Genomic DNA, 19,581 nt, shown 5'->3' on the forward strand with positions numbered 1-19,581 from the left:
TACAGAGCGAGGTCACAAAAACTATTTCTTTAGATAAAAATTATTTATCTCTAAATATATACACACTAGGTGCACTCACTCTATACTTGTTCCTCCTAAAAACAATTGCATGTCATGGAGGGTAATATACCCTGAATATATTTATAGTTAAATCAGTGGCCCAATGGTTATTAACCATTTGAAAATATAAGTTAGTTACTCAAAAATGAGAATTAGAGCACCTATGTCAGGGTTGGCATCAATTTCTGTGCCCAAAACACCATTGGGCCAGGCTAAAAACAATTGCATGTCATGGACGGTGATATACCCTGAATATATTCATAGTTAAATCAGTGGTGCCCCCCCAATGGTTATTATCCCTTTGAAAATATCAGTTAGTTACTCAAAAATGAGAATTAGAGCACCTATGCCAGGGTTGGCATCAATTTCTGTGCCCAAATCACCATTGGGCCAGGTTAAAAACAATTGCATGCATGTCATAGAGGGGGATCTACTCTACATACATTAACAGTAAAATGATAAATGGTCATTGACTCTTTGAAAATATCTGTTACTTAATCAAAATAGTAATATTTGTATTGGTGCCAACGTATGCCCTTTTTTCCAGTTTGTATATCCAATTGTTGTATAAAGGGATTCAACCTCTGTGTAACTACATTATATGAATCATATTATTATTTATATAAAACCTATATTTTTATTTTAAAGCCATTTTAAAGCAATCTGGCAAAAAAAAAAATTGAATAAGAAACCAACTTCCATGAATAAGAAACAGAATTTCACGAAAAGAAACAGCTTGAATAAGAAACCAACTTCCTTGTCGTCCTTAAAAGTTATTTATAAATGGTAGTTACAAAATCAGAGTTGATTCAACCCCGTGTACTCATTAGAGTGCTCAGGAGTGCAGACTCTTTCATCGGTCAAGCCTGTGCTACTGCCATTTGTGCATTATTAGTGATAAGCTTGTGTGCTCCTGTAACCGCTTCCTCAAGAGACTTTCACATAAGCTCAGTAGAGAGAGCAGCAGTGGAGGAGGAGTTGCTGAGCAGGGAAGTCTGTCCTGAGCAGTGTGACACAGGCAGCCGCCCCGGACTGAGGCGGGAGGGGGATCAGACTACACGAGGGTTACCAGTGTGACAGACCGGAGACAACAACTAAAAATGTCCGAAATGAGAAAATTCACCAAGAGGCTGAGCAAGCCGGGCACGGCGGCTGAACTGAGGCAGAGCGTGTCTGAGGCGGTCAGGAGCTCCGTTGTGATGGTGAGTCTGGAGACACGGGCAGATGTTTGTAAGAGGCAACACCCAGCCATCCCATACTGGGAGCCAAGACACCAAGTGCTGTGACACGAACATTAGCTTATACTGAGAAACACATCACTCATACTATATACTGTATCATCATCCCGTACAACACAGGATGAACCCACATATTATACATACTAGACCTATGACCCCAGCCTGCCTACCTAACCCATGTTATATTATAACGCAGACTGGTATCTATCACTATATGAGCCAGCACATGTAGATCCTTACCTACACCAAGCTGAACCCACCCTGGTATCGGCAATTACTGCACCTACACAGTTGATATATTGTAGAATAAATACACAAGTTCCCTTTGCATGGCTTCTGGTTAGCACTTTTCAGACTGAGTTACGCCGCGCATTCTTGTCTTCCGGTAGCTTTTACTTGTGTTATGTACAAGATGTTGCAACCGCAGCTGGCGCTGATACTGAGGGAGGCCATGTGTGTGTCACTTGCAATGCAGATCCACATCCTTGTTGGTAGATGAGAAGCCACACCCTGAAACATGAAACAGGGAGATGCTGGGATGGAACTTGCTCTCTGTGTATGGTCCTCCTTGTGTTTAGCAAAGTCCTCTAATCCTTCACCCACAAGTTCTAACATTACTGATTATCATACTTAGGAACATTGTTTTCTTGCTATATATTTCTGTGAAATTCAACCCAGGCAATTTGAACAATATTTGCATCTAAATTCTTTTTTTATTGGAGTGCATAGTTCTTAAGATAATGTTTAGGAATAACATATATTTCTATATTTTTAATTTGCCAGTGTTTATATCCTCACCTATTTAATATCTTTACACAAGATGTATAATTTGATTTCACTACCAGAAATATTGCAGTTTGCTGCATTCATTATTTTATTTACAAAGTAAGATATTCTATGCATTAAATCATATACAGTATTGCTATTTAATGGACTAGTAACTTTTAACTCCTGACTAGTAATTTATATTGATATTTTTCCACCTGTGAGAGAGTGTTTTACATTTCAGTGGTAGTGATTTGTTTTTTATTGGGACCACCGGATAATCTACCATGGTTACGTATTTCTTCCATGGTTATGCACTACATTAGAAATAAGATTAGTTAATTATTGTAATTGATTACATTTAAGTGCAAGCTTCTGTGTCTTCTGTAGATGTAATTTAGTGCAAGTCATTTTCAAATCATTGCTTTCCTGTTCTGAACAGATCTACACCATAGTTGACAGAGAGTCTAAAGAAGTGTCACAAACTATGAACTCTATTTTAGACATGTTGCATCATTTAAAATTTGGAGTGTTATCTGTAATTTTAGAATTTCTTTATGTGCTTGTAAAATCCAGTTGAGGGCTGTTTACTTGTATTTCTGTTTACAAAATTGCTACAGGCCACATCAATACAAGGGGAACACACTGCATTACACTGATTACATCATATTATTTACCATGACCCACAAACAGTTCAGATAGCAAGTGCAGCACTGCGCATGAAGGGATGCAGGATACTGGTATAATTTAATTAAAGGAGGCAGTTAACAACATTAATATCATAATCATAATAACATTTTTAACACATTATACAAGGCATTTCATACCAAGAGCATTTCAGATATTCACCTCTTAAAAAGCCTGGTGAAATCCATGTTTCTGTTTTTATTGGTGTGGCTAGTTAGCCACAGATGTAAATCAGCTTGTGCTTTGAGCTAAACAATAACTGTGTAGAATAATTTTACTACACTTAAAGTAAATGTCAACTTTCACGAATGAGTGCCCGGTTTTTAAAAATACTATTAAAAATGGGTACTTTCATTCATGAAAGTTTACATTTCACCAGTTTTGTTAAAATACTTACCTTTTCTTCTTGAAGCCAGAGAAGCGATTCCCTCTCCTTCCATCCGTGTCTTCTTACATCATCAATGACAAATACAGCATCCTTCAATCACGGCTTCCCCCCCAGGGGAATCATTGCCTGGGGCAACTCCGTGATTGGAGGAAGCCGGATTCGTCATTGATGATGTATGAAGTGATGAGCAGCAGGAGGGGGAATCGCTTCTCCGGCTTCAAAAAGAAAAGGTAAGTATTTTAACAAAACAGGTGAAATGTAAACTTTAATGAATGAAAGTGCCCCTGTTTTTATAGTATTTTTAAAAGCTGGGCACTCTTTCTTGAAAGTTGACATTCACTAGTATAATGGATTCGTTTTTAAAATTATCTGTATTGTGTGATACACATTTTAAAGCCATTTTAAACATTCTTTTTGGTAGCAAAATTTGTATTGGTTTGTAGTCCTATGATACACCCATCTAAAAGCATTTTGGATGTTGTTTAGCTTAGCTCATTTTGCTGTAGCCAATTAAAGACAGATATAAATGAACTGCTGTACATATCAACCAATCACTGTGCAGAGAATATGTTCCTTCAATTAAACATTTTCAACTAGATTACAAGTTTTTGTCGGTAATGGTGTGCGGGGATAACAAGCATTTTTTTCTCACCGGGCACTTAAGACAACGCTGGTATTACAGGTCTTTTTAAACCCGGCGTTAGCTGCAAAAAAGTGAGCGGATAGCAAAATTTAGCTCCACATATCACCTCAATACCAGCGCTGCTTACGGTAGCGGTGAGCTGGCTGAACACCTGCAAAAAAGCATAGTTCAGCTTCTAACGCAGCCCCATTGATTCCTATGGGAAAATACTTTTTATGTCTACACCTAACACACTAACATGAACCTTGAGTCTAAACACCCCTAATTTTACACTTATTAAAGGGACACTGAACCCACATTTTTTCTTTTGTGATTCAGATAGAGCATGACCTTTTAAGCAACTTTCTAATTTACTCCTATTATCAAATTGTCTTTGTTCTCTTGGTATCTTTATTTGAAATGCAAGAATGTAAGTTTAGATGCCGGCCCATTTTTGGTGAACAACCTTGGTTGTCCTTGCTGATTGGTGGATAAATTAATCAACCAATAAAAAAGTGCTGTCCAGAGTACTGAACTAAAAAAAAAAGCTAAGATGCCTTCTTTTTCAAATAAAGATAACAAGAGAATGAAGAAAAATTGATAATAGGAGTAAATTAGAAAGTTGCTTAAAATTGTATCCTCAATCTGAATCATGAAAGAAAAAAATTGGGTTCAGTGTCCCTTTAACCCCTAATTTGCCGCTCCCGACATCGCCGCCACCTGCATTATATTATTAACCCCTAATCTGCCCCTCCGGACACCGCTGCCACCTACATTATCCCTATGAACCCCTAATCTGCTGCCCCAACTTCGCCGACACCTACTTTTTATTTATTAACCCCTACTCTGCCGCCCCCAATGTCGCCGCCACCTAACTACACTTATTAACCCCTAATCTGCCGCCACCAACGTCGCCGCCACTATAATAAAGTTATTAACCCCTAAATCTAAGTCTAACCCTAACACCCCCTAACTTAAATATAATTTAAATACATCTAAATAAAATTACTATCATTAACTAAATTATTCCTATTTAAAACTAAATACTTACCTAGAAAATAAACCCTAAGCTAGCTACAATATAACTAATAGTTACATTGTAGCCATTTTAGGATTTATTTTTATTTTACAGGCAAGTTTGTATTTATTTTAACTAGGTAGAATAGTTATTAAATAGTTATTAACTATTTAATAGCTACCTAGTTAAAATAAGTACAAATTTACCTGTAAAATAAACCCTAACCTAAGTTACAATTACACCTAACACTACACTATAATTAAATTAATTACCTAAACTAACTACATTTAATTACAATTAAAATAAATAAACTAAAGTACGAACCCCCCCCCCCCCCACACACACACACTAAATTACAAAAAATAATAAAATAATTACAGGGAATTTTAAACTAATTACACCTAATCTAATCCCCCTAATAAAATAAAAAAGCCCCCCAAAATAATAAAAATCGATAACCTATACTAAATAACAAATAGCCCTTAAAAGGGCCTTTTGCGGGGCATTGCCCCAAAGTAATCAGCTCTTTTACCTGTAAAAAAAAATACAATACCCCCCCAGCATTAAAACCCACCACCCACACACCCAACCCTACTCTAAAACCCACCCAATCACCCCTTAATAAAACCTAACATTAACCCCTTGAAGATCCCCCTACCTTGAGACGTCTTCACCCAACTGGGCAGAAGTGGTCCTCCAGACGGACAGAAATCTTCATCCGATCCGGGCAGAAGAGGACCTCCAGACGGGCAGAAGTCTTCATCCAGGCGGCATCTTCTATCTTCATCCATCCGGAGCGGAGCGGGTCCATCTTCAAGCCATCCGACGTGGAGCATCCTCTTCCATCCGACGACTAACACTAAATGACGGTACCTTTAAGTGATGTCATCCAAGATGGCGTCCCTTCAATTCCGATTGGCTGATAGAATTCTATCAGCCAACCGGAATTAAGGTAGAAAAAATCCTATTGGCTGATCCAATCAGCCAATAGGATTGGACTTGCATTCTATTGGCTGTTCCAATCAGCCAATAGAATGCAAGCTCAATCCTATTGGCTGATTGGATCAGCCAATAGGATTGAACTTCAATCCTATTGGCTGATTGCATCAGCCAATAGGATTTTTTCTACCTTAATTCCGATTGGATGATAGAATTCTATCAGCCAATCGGAATTGAAGGGACGCCATCTTGGATGACGTCACTTAAAGGTACCGTCATTTAGTGTTAGTCGTCGGATGGAAGAGGATGCTCCGCATCGGATGGCTTGAAGATGGACCCGCTCCACTCCGGATGGATGAAGATAGAAGATGCCGCTTGGATGAAGACTTCTGCCCGTCTGGAGGTCCTCTTCTGCCCGGATCGGAAGAAGTCTTCTGCCGTCTGGAGGACCACTTCTGCCCGATTGGGTGAAGACGTCTCAAGGTAGGGTGATCTTCAAGGGGTTAGTGTTAGGTTTTATTAAGGGGGGATTGGGTGGGTTTTAGAGTAGGGTTGGGTGTGTGGGTGGTGGGTTTTAATGTTGGGGGGGTATAGTATTTTTTTTACAGTTAAAAGAGCTGATTACTTTGGGGCAATGCCCCGCAAAAGGCCCTTTTAAGGGCTATTTGTAATTTAGTATAGGGTAGGGATTTTTATTATTTTGGGGGGCTTTTTTTTATTTTATTAGGGGGATTAGATTAGGTGTAATTAGTTTAAAATTCTTGTAATTATTTTATTATTTTCTGTAATTTAGTTTTTTTTTTTCGTACTTTAATTTATTTAATTTAAATGTAATTAATTGTAGTTAATTTAGGTCATTTATTTAATTATAGTGTAGTGTTAGGTGTAATTGTAACTTAGGTTAGGGTTTATTTTACAGGTAAATTTGTACTTATTTTAACTAGGAAGTTATTAAATAGTTAATAACTATTTAATAACTATTCTACCTAGTTAAAATAAATACAAAGTTGCCTGTAAAATAAAAATAAACCCTAAGCTAGATACAATGTAATTATTAGTTATATTGTAGCTAGCTTAGGGTTTATTTTCTAGGTAAGTATTTAGTTTTAAATAGGAATAATTTATTTAATTGTAGTAATTTTTTTCCGATTATTTAAAAAATTATATTTAAGTTAGGGGGGTGTTAGGGTTAGGGTTAGACTTAGGTTTAGGGGTTAATACATTTAATATAGTGGCGGCGACGTTGGGGGCGGCAGATTAGGGGTTAATAAATGTAGGTAGGTGTTGGCGATGTTAGGGACAGCAGATTAGGGGTTAATAAAATTTGACTAGTGTTTGCGGTGCGGCGGTTTAGGGGTTAACATATTTATTACAGTGGCGGCGATGTCCGGTCGGCAGATTAGGGGTTAAAAAATGTATTTAAGTGTTTGCGATGTGCGCGGGGGGGGGGGCTCGGTTTACGGGTTAATAGGTAGTTTATGGTTGTTAGTGTACTTTTTATCACTTTAGTTAAGAGTTTTATGTCACGGCGTTAGCCCATAAAACTCTTAACTACTGACTTTTAAATGCGGTAGGAGTCTTGACAGGAGAGGGTCTACCGCTCCCTTTTTCCAAGACTCGTAATACCGGCGTTAGGAAAATCCCATGGAAAAGATAGGATACGCAATTGACATAAGGGGATTTGCGGTATGCTCGAGTCGTGGAAAAAAAGTGAGCGGTACACCTGTACCTGCCAGACTCGTAATACCAGCGGGCGTTAAAAAGCAGCATTGGGACCTCTCAACGCTGCTTTTTAAGCTAACGCAAGACTCGTAATCTAGGCGTTTATTTGTAGATAACATTTTGAGTTTAATGTCCTTTTAAAGAAATAGAAAGGTCAAATTGAAATGTGTATAGGTGCATTTTAATGTGAAACAGACACATTTTTGCAATATACTTCCATTAGCAAAATAAGATACTAGTAAAAGTTATTAATGTTTTTCTGCTGCACACACACATATTCTGTGAGGGCCCTTGCACCATTATTCAAACACTACACCATCTTAAAGAGTCAGTGGGGGCTTGTATGAAACAAATTAAGGGCTAAATTACGAGTGGAGCACTAACTGTTGCGCGCAAGCGATAAGCGTTTTATTGCGGCTCTTTACGCATGTCAGAAGTAGTGTGCGTATTGCCAGTTGAAAGTAATACGTTCGTTTGAGCATAATTGAATTTACCACTCGTCAGGATAGCATGACTTCAGAGCTCTTGTTAACTGTTACCCTCACTAAAATGTGCATAAAATACATAAAAAGTAAAAGTACAGTTACACTCATAATAAAACTGTCTAATAAAAACTATTAAAAAAAAATGTAATAAAAAAGTTTTAAGGGCTCAAACATATGAGGAAAAGAGAACGATAACACCGCTCAGGATTCTTCAGGCGTGTAAGCTGGCGTGGGTCTGCAACAAGGGGATACAAGGGGCTGTGTGGAGTCTGCAAAAATGCGGTGGACAAACCGCAAGATTTAGAGCACAGAAAAAAAGCCTCTATGGAGCAACAGAGAAAACTAAGAATTTATTATAAAATGTAAAAAAGACTAAATACACCTAGAAGGGGGTTTATCTTATTTGTTTCACGCCACAGCAGGACGCTTACTCATAGACATGAGTAAGTGCCCTGCTGTGGCGTGAAAGGCGTAAGATGAGCCCTCTCCCAGGTGTATTTTGTCTTTTTTACATTTTGGAATAACGCTGTGAGACTTGCATGTTAATTGGTCACAACAAACGATATTCACCCAATAGGAACATTTTTGAACAGAGACCTATGCTGATCAAATGCAAGCCTCGCAGCATTATGCAGTTAAATCCATGCAGAGTTAAAAAGTAAGCTCTAAGAAACTAGATATTCACACTTTATTAGCGCATATTGCAGATAGATAATACAACTCTATATAGTGATTTGGGTTTAGCCTGAGGACACGGCAACCTATATTACAACAGTATTACCTGCCATAGTGATTTTAAGCATGTACACACGCCATCCAGATTTAACATTTAACGAATAAGAGTTTGTTAATAATCTACAGAGTTGATGTGTGGAATCCTTAGTTTGTACATTGACATGTAGAATTAATTTTTTCTGTTTATAAAGCCACAATATAGATATAGATATTCTGGTGTCACCAAATGAGTGTTTAATTGAATGAAGCTGGATGAAAAGGGGTGTGAGCCCCTGAACCAATAGAAACTCAGATGAGGGTTTTTAAAGTTGTAACTGTTAAGCAGTTTTAAGCAGGCTAGGAGTAAGGCAACAGCCGAAACCGGTCAGCCTTTGTTCATCTGTTTGATGGTTCAAATATTTTTCTTTTTGTGTGTTCTTACCCGGGGTTAATATACCCTCTGTATTTCAATAACGTTTATTATTTTATCATTATACCTGGTACTCCTGTTACATATTCTTTGAAGTCTATTTTGGAATATAGTCTTCGTTTTCTCGTTTGCTCCGTAGCGGCTTTTTTCTGTGCTCTCAAGCATAGGAGGCCCGCAAAGGGATTTAACAGAGATAACCACATACACATGTCTAAATATGCATATGTATATGTGTGTTATATTAATGTAATATTTTTTTTGTAATTTTCCCTGTTTGGGCCTTGCACCCAGGCCTGTCTGGGGTTAACTGCCTGTGGCTCTGGTGACAGTGCAGCTTCCTGAGAGTGCTGGTTTGCATCCAGGGCTGTGCATGTTGCAGGGTCATGGGATGTGTACCCGGTCCGGCCTGAGAGTGCTGACCCCATCCATGTTTTGTATATATACTGTATATATCTGTGTAAATATGTATTATGTATGTATATATACATAGTGAGGAAATGAAAGACCACAGGCACAGTTCTTGTTAAGACCAGAAGTGGCAGTCCAAGTAAAATATCGGAGAGGCAAAGGCAAAGGATGGTGAGAACAGTCAAAAAGAGCCCACAGACCACCTCCAAAGACCTACAACATCGTCTTGCTGCAGATGGTGTCCCTGTGCATCGTTCAGCTGTATGGGAGAGTGATGCGGAAGGAGCCTTTTCTGCACACATGCCACAAACAGTCGCTTGAGGTATGCAAACGCACATTTGGACAAGCCTGCTTCACTTTGGAAGAAGGTACTGTGGACTGATGAAACAAAGATTGAGTTATTTGGTCATAACAAGGGGCATTATGCATGGCAGCAAAAGAACACAGAGTTCCAAGACAAACACTTGCTACCCACAGTAAAATTTGGTGGATGTTCCATCATGCTGTGGGGCTGTGTGGCCAGTGCCGGTACTGGGAATCTTGTTAAAGTTGAGGGTCGCATTGATTCCACTCAATATCAGCAGATACTTGAGAATTATGTTGAGGAATCAGTTACAAAGTTGAAGTTACGCCAGGGCTGGATATTTCAACAAGACAACGACCCAAAACACTGCTCAAAATCTACGCTGGCATTTATGCAGAGGAACAAATACAATGTTCTGGAATGGCCATCCCAGTCCCCAGACCTGAATATCATTGAAAATCTGTGGGGTGATTTGAAGCGGGCTGTCCATGCTCGGCAACCATTAATCCTTTCTCAACTGGAGAATATTTCAGTAGTGAAATGAGGTTTATTGGATTAACAGAAAATGTGCAATATGCGTCAAAATGAAATTAGACAGGTGCATAAATTTGGGCACCCTTGTCATTTTGTTGATTTGAATACCTGTAACTACTTAGCACTGATTAATTGGAACACATAATTGGTTTGGTGAGCCCATTAAGCCTTGAACTTCATAGTAAGGTGCATCCAATCAATCGAAAAGGTATTTAAGGTGGCCAGTTGCAAGTTGTTGTTCTCTTTTACTCTCATCTGAAGAGTGGCAATATGGGGGCCTCAAAACAACTCTCAAATGACCTAAACACAAAGATTGTTCAACATTGTGGTTTTAGGGAAAGGCTACAAAAAGCTATTGCAGAGATTTAAGATGTCAGTGTCCACTGTGAAGAACATAGTGAGGAAATGAAAGACCACAGGCACAGTTCTTGTTAAGACCAGAAGTGGCAGGCCAAGTAAAATATCGGAGAGGCAAAGGCAAAGGATGGTGAGAACAGTCAAAAAGAGCCCACAGACCACCTCCAAAGACCTACAACATCGTCTTGCTGCAGATGGTGTCCCTGTGCATCGTTCAGCTGTATGGGAGAGTGATGCGGAAGGAGCCTTTTCTGCACACATGCCACAAACAGTCGTTTGAGGTATGCAAACGCACATTTGGACAAGCCTGCTTCACTTTGGAAGAAGGTACTGTGGACTGATGAAACAAAGATTGAGTTATTTGGTCATAACAAGGGGCATTATGCATGGCAGCAAAAGAACACAGAGTTCCAAGACAAACACTTGCTACCCACAGTAAAATTTGGTGGATGTTCCATCATGCTGTGGGGCTGTGTGGCCAGTGCCGGTACTGGGAATCTTGTTAAAGTTGAGGGTCGCATTGATTCCACTCAATATCAGCAGATACTTGAGAATTATGTTGAGGAATCAGTTACAAAGTTGAAGTTACGCCAGGGCTGGATATTTCAACAAGACAACGACCCAAAACACTGCTCAAAATCTACGCTGGCATTTATGCAGAGGAACAAATACAATGTTCTGGAATGGCCATCCCAGTCCCCAGACCTGAATATCATTGAAAATCTGTGGGGTGATTTGAAGCGGGCTGTCCATGCTCGGCAACCATTAATCCTTTCTCAACTGGAGATGTTTTGCAAGGAGGAATGGTCCAAAATATCTTCGTCTAGAATCCAGACACTCATTACAGGCTATAGGAAGCCTCTAGAGGCTGTTATTTCTACTAAAGGAGGCTCTACTAAATAATGATGCAATATTTCTGTTGGGGTGACCAAATTTATTCACCTGTCTAATTTCGTTTTTGATGCATATTGCACATTTTCTGTTAATCCAATAAACCTCATTTCACTACTAAAATATTACTGTGTCCTTCAGTTATTTAATAGATCAAAATGAAATTGCTGATCCAAACACCCAATTATTTATGTTTAACTTATTTTTATTGATTTTATAAACAAAAGACAGGAAATCGATCAATGAAATTGAATACAACATAGGTCTTGGTACATTGACAACAACAAAAGAAGTGGGTTGGTCGGTGCAGATGACATCACCTTGCTACAATTTCTAGAGTTCTAAGGTGTTCAAAGCTTCAATATGTATCTATAAGTAATTATTTAGAACTAACTCATAACAGTCTATATATTCCCCTCTGCCCTGCCCCTCCCACCTGTTCCTCCCAGTTGGTCATCCTTGTCGGGGTCGCCTGGGGGATCAAATCTCCTCTTGGCCCCTAAGAATAGCATTTTGTTGATAAGACCAGACCTTCTTGAGAGGACAGAACATTGAGACCAAATAACTATGTTTTCTTGTATCAACAGAAAGAATAAGAAATAGGATAAGAAGATAGATGAAGAAATAGAAATTTAATAAGGGCGAAAGATTTAGAATGTACTTGTATCCGGTATCCTTAGTTATAAACCCGATTAGGTATTTCAAATTTATATTGGGCAAGTACACATAGAATAAAGTGTAGAATAGAGAGCAAGATAGAGTAAGATAGGGTAGGTTAGAATAAGCCACCTGGCCCCCCCCCCCCCCCCCCCCCCCGACCAATGAAGTTACTATGTTCTTTGTTTCTGTAAGACAGTTATATAGCTAAGTTCCTGTTTAAAGACCAGTAAAACCAGACTTTCTCAAATTGTGCTTGTGTATCTAGGATATGTGATGCTGATTCATACATTCGATGGGTTAGTGAAATTTTATTTTTAATTTCCTCCCATGGAGGAGCGTTCGTTTTCCAGTATTTTGCAATACTCGTTCTAGTCACCGTACAGGTGATCTTAATAAAAGTGTTTATGTGTTTGTTGAATCTGGGTATGGGCACATGGAGGAGGGCTTGTGCTGGACCACCCAATTATTTATAAATGAAAATCATGGAAATTGTCAGGGGTGCCTAAACTTTTGCATACAACTGTATATATGTATACACACACATATAAACACATAAATACATATGTATATATATATATATATATATATATAAAAATATATATATATATTAGATAGGAAGTGCATTTGAGCACTTTGCAGTCAGAACATATTTATGCAAAATTCATAATGAATAGAGCGTTTAACTGTGTTTGTACTGTAAATATTTCACATTCCAATGTTCTCCACATAGGGGAATATGTTCTAAATATTTATAAATAGATATTCCTATATATATATATATATATATATATATATATATATATATATATATATATATGTATATATCTATACCTATATATAATAACCATATGCACACACTCACATATATATATATATACATATTTATATATAATGATAGTTGTGGGATAAGCACTTTCACCTCCTCCTCAGTAAACGGCCAGGGTGGCAGGAACAGTGGTTATTTATAGTATAAAGTAGATCTGCACTCACTGGACTTTGAAAAAACAAAACATGGTTTATTCTTGTGACGTTTCAGAGATCAAACCGTCCCCTTCATCAGACCATCATTGGTCTGATGAAGGGGACGGTTTGATCTCCGAAACGTCACAACAATAAACCACGTTTTGTTTTTTCAAAGTCCAGAGAGTCCGGATCTACTTTATACTATATCTATCTATCTATCTATCTATCTATCTATCTATCTATCTATCTATCTATCTATCTATCAAGGGGTTTAACACAAGCACTCACTGGACTTGAAGAAAGTGGAATAAAAAGTATTTATTCCATATATAAACAAGTAACGTTTCGGGGTGTTCACCCCTTCATCAGACCAACGTTGTTTTGATGAAGGGGTGAACACCCCGAAAACGTCACTTGTTCATATATGGAATATATGCTTTTTATTTCACCTTCTTCAAGTCCAGTAACTGCTTGTGTTAAACCTTGATATAGATCTTTCTATAGCACCCTGGCCGAATTGGAATCTATTGTTTGTGGGAGTGCACTTATTCCAGTGAATTATATATATACATATACAGGTGACCCTCGTTTTACAACGGTTCAATTTACACCGTTTCAGAATAACAACCTTTTTTTCCAGTCATGTGACTGCTCTTGAAAAGCATTGAGAAGCAGTGCATTTATTAAAATAGCCAGTAGGTGGAGCTGTCCGCTTGTGTTGCAGCAAAGCCAAGCAAGCTGAAATTAATCAGTTTAACCAGACCTGAGCTATAAAGCAGATTTCAAAGGAACAAGATCTTCCTGTCTATAAATCAGTCCAGATTGGAATGCATAGAAATAACTGTTTGCAGAAAAATGCAAGTGAAGTCTGTGTTGTGTGATTATTTTATTAGGTTTATAATGCTGTTTAGCAAATGTTTTTGTTCATTTAACTTAGTTTAATTATATATTCTGTGTTGTGATTATTTTATAGGTTTATAATGATGTTTAGCATTTAAAGTCTTCATTTCAAAGCTTTAAAAATAATGTATTAAGGGTTACTTATGACAATTTTGAGAGGAGCTTGGAACCTATCTCCCTCACTTCCCATTGACTTACATTATAAACTCGGTTTCAATTTACAACGGTTTCGATTTACAACCATTCCTTCTGGAACCTAACCCCGGCGTAAACTGAGGGCTACCTGTATACAGTATCTCACAAAAGTGAGTACACCCCTCACATTTTTGTAAATACTTTATTATATCTTTTTATCTGACAACACTGAATAAATTACACTTTGCTACAATGTAAAGTAGTGAGTGTACAGCCTGTATAACAGTATAAATTTTCTGTACCCTCAAAATAACTCAACACACAGCCATTAATGTCTAAACCGTTGGCAACAAAAGTTTAGGCATTACTTGGGTAGACAGTACTTGGGTAAACGTGATTGGGTTTGCGCGCGAGTAAGGGTGCTAGTTTTTTTAACTTTTCTTGTTTCATTGCAGTCTATGGGGTAATACGTTAATGCGGTCATGATATTCGTTGTTTTTTTTGCACACCATAGGTTAGTACTTGTGTGAAAAGGTTTACTTTTATCTTGTAATACACGCGCTCAAAAAGGTTACTTCTAGTGAAATTAACGTGCGAGCGGGAGCGATAAATAGCACGCCACTAGTAATCTAGCCCTAAGTCTTCAGAGAAACAATACACACCATCTTCAGCTCTCCAAGCCTCAATACTGGTGCAAAGGCCCTCACAAGATATGTGCGTATGCCGCAGAAAAACAGTAATTACTTTTACTAGAAGCATTTTTGTTAATGGAAATATGTTGCAAAAATTCTTCTATTTGCAATTGAAATGCACTCATGTACATTTCAAGTTTGACCTTTCTATCCCTTTATGTATATATAAATGAATATAATATATGTGTGTGAATAAATCTGAGTGTTGTTTTTTTATGATCATTGAAATAATAAAAAAAAAACAAGTTGTGAATATACTAACTTTTTTTTTTTTTAAAGAAATACAAACTTCTTAAAAAGCACTATTGTAGGATCTGAATTCTCAATTTGTATCACAGGCAACTGCTTAGAATCATCTTTTTTCAGAGGGGCACCATCCTGGCTGCTCAAGGGATACAACTTTACATTTACTCCTTATCAATAGTAGAGCCAATCAGAAAATGTACTGTGGAATGTATATGCTGTTCTTAGAGGATATGCTGTATGATTATGGGCTACACAGTGGTGTGTCAGTATTTCAGCGCTGATCTCAATGATCAATATTAGATTGAAAAGTGTAATTAGCCGTTGCTCTGGGGCACTAGAGTTATAAATCTAGCACTAACTGTAGGGGCTTTTTTTAATAAGCAGTTTAATGATCTCTCATGTAAAATGAGCGTATGAGAAACACATGCTTTAGGTTTAATGCAGTGTGCTAGCATTGACTTGTTTTACATATTTTAAGGTTGACCTATTTCCTACTATTAAATGTGATATTTTTAGATAAATTATTAAAGGGACTTGAAACCCAAGAATATTATTTCATGATTGAGACAGAGCATACAATTTCAAACTATTATTAAATTTGCTTCATTCTCTTGGTATCCTTTGTTGAATGCTCAAGAATGCACTGCTGGGAGCGCATTTGGTGAGCCACAAATTAGCAGCTAAATCTCATGATCTCAGTATTGCATTGCTGCTCCTGAGCCTACTGAGGTATGCTATTTTTTTTAAACAAAGGATACCTAAAGAACATAGCAAATTAAATATTATAAGTAAATTAGAAAGTTGTTTAAAATCCCTCCTAAATCATGAAAGTTTAAAAGCTAGATTTATATTTTGTTAAGCATTTTTTTTCTTAAGCAGATAATTGACCAGATAGGAACACTTGGCTGTATATAACATTGTATGCCAATATGAACAGAAGAAGCATCTAAATAAAATCAACATTTGGTGTGACCACCATTTTCCTTCAACACAGCATCAATTATTTTAGGTACACTTGCACATAGTTTTATAAAGACCTCGGCAGGTAGGTTGTTCCAAACATCTTGGGGAACTAATCACAGGTTTTAGGCAGCCTCAATTGCTTCTGTCTCTTCATGTAATCCCACACATACTCAATGATGTTGAGATCAGGGCTCTGTGGGAGCCATACTATCACTTTCAAGACTCCTTGTTCTTTTTTACGCTGAAGATAGTTCTTGATTACTTTGGCTGTATGTTTTGGGTCGCTGTTATTCTGCAGTTAACATTTGGAGCCAATCAGATGCTTCCCTGATGGTTTTGCATGATGTATAAGTATCTACCTGTACTTGTCAGCATTGAGAATACTATTCATTCTGACCAAACCCCAACTCCATTTGCAGAAATGTAGCCCCAAACTTGCAAGGAACCTCCCCGTGCTTCATTCTTGTACCGCTCTCCAATGCATCTGATTATATGATTACAAAATCCCTGACTTTGTGCAAGTGCTCCTAGAAGAACCAAAGCTGTTTTGAAGGCAAAATATTGCTTTGATTTACATTTTTCATCTGTTTACTCACTTTGCAATTTGCCAATTGATAAAACTAAACTATTAAAGGGTCATTCTGGTCAAAATTAAAATGTACTTAGATGAAATACATCTTTGAATAGAAACATACTGTATTTACAATATATATGCATTGACAAAATGCTTGTAGTAAAAGTTACCTCTGTTTGCTGTTTGCCTGTCCATGATTGGCTTCAGCAGAGATGACAAGAACTGCTAAATAAATAATATTTTGCTAACAAAATGACTGTGACTTGCTTTGTCTACTCCAATAACAAGTCTGGATTTGCTCCTCCAGATAAGGCAAGTGGTGGGTAGCTATTGAAAAACAACTGCTGCAAACATGGTGGTAATGTACTAAAGCACTAACCAAGTATCTTAGTTTATTGCAAGGCTACAGAAAAACCTTATAATTACAAAAGTGCTTACAATCCTCTTAAAGGGACATGAAACCTAAAATGTTTATTTCAGGAAATAGGTAGAACATACATTTTTAAACAACTTTTAAGTTTACTTGTATTATCAAATTTGTTTCATTCTCTTGGTATCATTTGTTGAAGGGTGAGCCAATGACAATCGGTATATATTAGCGCTGCGGAATCTGTTGGTGTTCTTCAAATAACCGATAAAAATAATATATATATATGTAGCCACCAATCAGCAGCTAGAACTTAGGTTCTCTGCTGCTCCTGAGCTTACCTAGATAAACCTTTCAGCAAAGGATAAAAAGAGAAGGAAGCACATTAAATAATAGAAGTAAATTGGAAAGTTGTTTAAAATGATATGCACTGTCTAAATCATGAAGGTCTAATTATGACTTTACTGTCCCTTTAACTTAGACACCGGATAAACTCATGACACTGTCATTTCCTATGAAGAGCAGATTAGCTCTTTAGTATATCCTTGCACGATCTGCTGAATGACATTTGAAAACCAGATGCCAGTCCCTTAGATTCTGCATCACTGTATGCACATTTGCATCCTAAGTATAAGGAGGATATTATTCTTTCTAACAACCAGTACTCGGCTCCTTCAACCTGTGACATTTTTCATCTATTAAAGCTACATAAACAATAATTTGCACTCGCATCTGATAATAGTGCATTCTCCTAATGCACATTCTTAAACAAGACAACACTATACAACAGTTCTGTACAGAATACATGTGCCAACTTTTTATTTATTTATTTTTTTATAAAAAGATAAAGCATAAATGAAAATATTTCACGTTAAAGGGGCACACAAGTCAACAATATTGTACAGCCCCAGCATACTTTTTGTAAAGTAGTTTACAATGTAAATTGTTTTAAAATAGGCATTGAGGTTTAGGGGTCAATTTATCAAAGCGTCAATCTCAGTTCATTCGCCGGCGTCAATACGCTTGCGAGACATCGCTGACAATGATCTGAATACGATACCTTTATTTATCAAAAAAGCCGTCAAAAACGTGTGTCAAGTACAGTGCGAAGAGCATCGGACTGGTGTTAACTAACAGTCATCAATGTCGTGGTTATTCGGGTTTTCCCAACTTTATTTATACCATTTAATTACTGTCCATGAACAAGCACATTTCTCTAAAGCTAATCTTTTATTTTTTAACTGTTAATGTCAAAGAAATAGCTACATTTATACCTCAACAAACAATATCACCTAGAAAGTTATTTTTATATTTATTTTTTATACAAAATGTTATATGATACTTTCACATAAATGAATGTGTATTTGTATTTCTAGAAGTCATGTTATGCTTTTATCTCATATTTTTTTTATAAATGATTATTAATGCTAGAATTTTTACATAGCACATACTTGTGTGTGTGTGTGTTATCTCAGAAATCTTTTGCAAACATATTTACATGTCCCTAAATTCTTTTTTTTTGTAATAAACAATGTTGTCTTTCATATCTATGTGTTTATTTATACCACTATATGTATATAGTGTAAATGTATTATTATTCTGAGCAGGAATAATTGCAAATATAATGTAATCAGAGTATCATATGTATTTATTTGCAATCAATCAATATTTTAAGAGCTGGGACAGTGTTCTCTCTGTACCTGTGTAACCCCTCTGGATTGCAATCTAGTTTTAAAAGCCACCCCTTCATAGGTGTTATAAAATGGGCTGGCATATAAAATGACATTTCTTAATGAAAAAGAAATATAAGAGAAGGAAGAAATACACTGAAAATAGCATGACAGTAAAGAGGTGATTTTAATTTCTGCTGTATCTGAATCATGACAGTTTAATGTTAGATGGGCTATCCCTTTGAGCCCCAAGGCAGAACATACAGTGATCTGAGATGTCATCGCAGAAAATGCAGCATGTCTGCAGAAAGAACAGAACCAATGCAGGAACTGTTAGACTTAGTGCTTTAACTTTGCAACTCTACTCTTCAAACAGAAAAGAGAAAAGTGCTGTTTGAAGTTAACAGACAAATATGCAGTATCACTGTAAAGCAGCAGTGCATTGATTATTAACTGGCTTTTTTCAAACACTCCCCTAGCCTTTCCCAGTCTGCAAAGCTGTTTGTTCTGAATTTAAGACGTTCTTAAGAGCATTGCATCTTTTTATTACTACATTTCTATTTTGGACCAAGAGAAAAAGAAACAAATTTATTCGACATTTTATAATTTAGTTTGTCTGCAGCTAATTTGCAATGCAATTTTCAACTACTGCACTATATTATAAAACGTTAAAAATGGTTTATTCTTTATTTAACCAACACATTGCAATTGAACTGGTTCTTTAGTGTAACTGCCTAATTTAAAATTGAATTTTATTTAAAAATGGCCCGCAGAAACATTTTCACTAAAAAAATCTCATCATAGAAAGTGAAAAAAAATTCTGCCACTGGGCCTTTGAGCTATCAGTTT

At 37.0% G+C, this 19,581-nt stretch overlaps 1 protein-coding gene and 1 non-coding gene across 4 annotated transcripts in view; one reads left to right on the forward strand and one right to left on the reverse strand.

Annotated features, from left to right (window-relative positions):
• Positions 1-1,081: 1,081 nt before the first annotated feature.
• Positions 1,082-19,581, forward strand: part of DOCK11 (dedicator of cytokinesis 11) — a 923,283-nt gene continuing 904,783 nt past the window's right edge. For all 3 annotated transcript variants that reach the window (XM_053699249.1, XM_053699251.1, XM_053699250.1), the window contains exon 1: positions 1,082-1,262. In XM_053699249.1, the coding sequence (XP_053555224.1) occupies positions 1,161-1,262 (102 nt within the window). In that variant the 5' untranslated portion in view covers positions 1,082-1,160. The remainder of the gene's footprint in view (positions 1,263-19,581) is intronic.
• LOC128646124 (small Cajal body-specific RNA 1) lies at positions 13,173-13,332 on the reverse strand. The gene has a single exon (XR_008400197.1). It is a non-coding gene; the product is annotated as a small Cajal body-specific RNA 1 (non-coding RNA).

The sequence above is a fragment of the Bombina bombina genome, chromosome 1, assembly GCF_027579735.1.
Source record: "Bombina bombina isolate aBomBom1 chromosome 1, aBomBom1.pri, whole genome shotgun sequence".
NCBI lineage: Eukaryota > Metazoa > Chordata > Amphibia > Anura > Bombinatoridae > Bombina > Bombina bombina.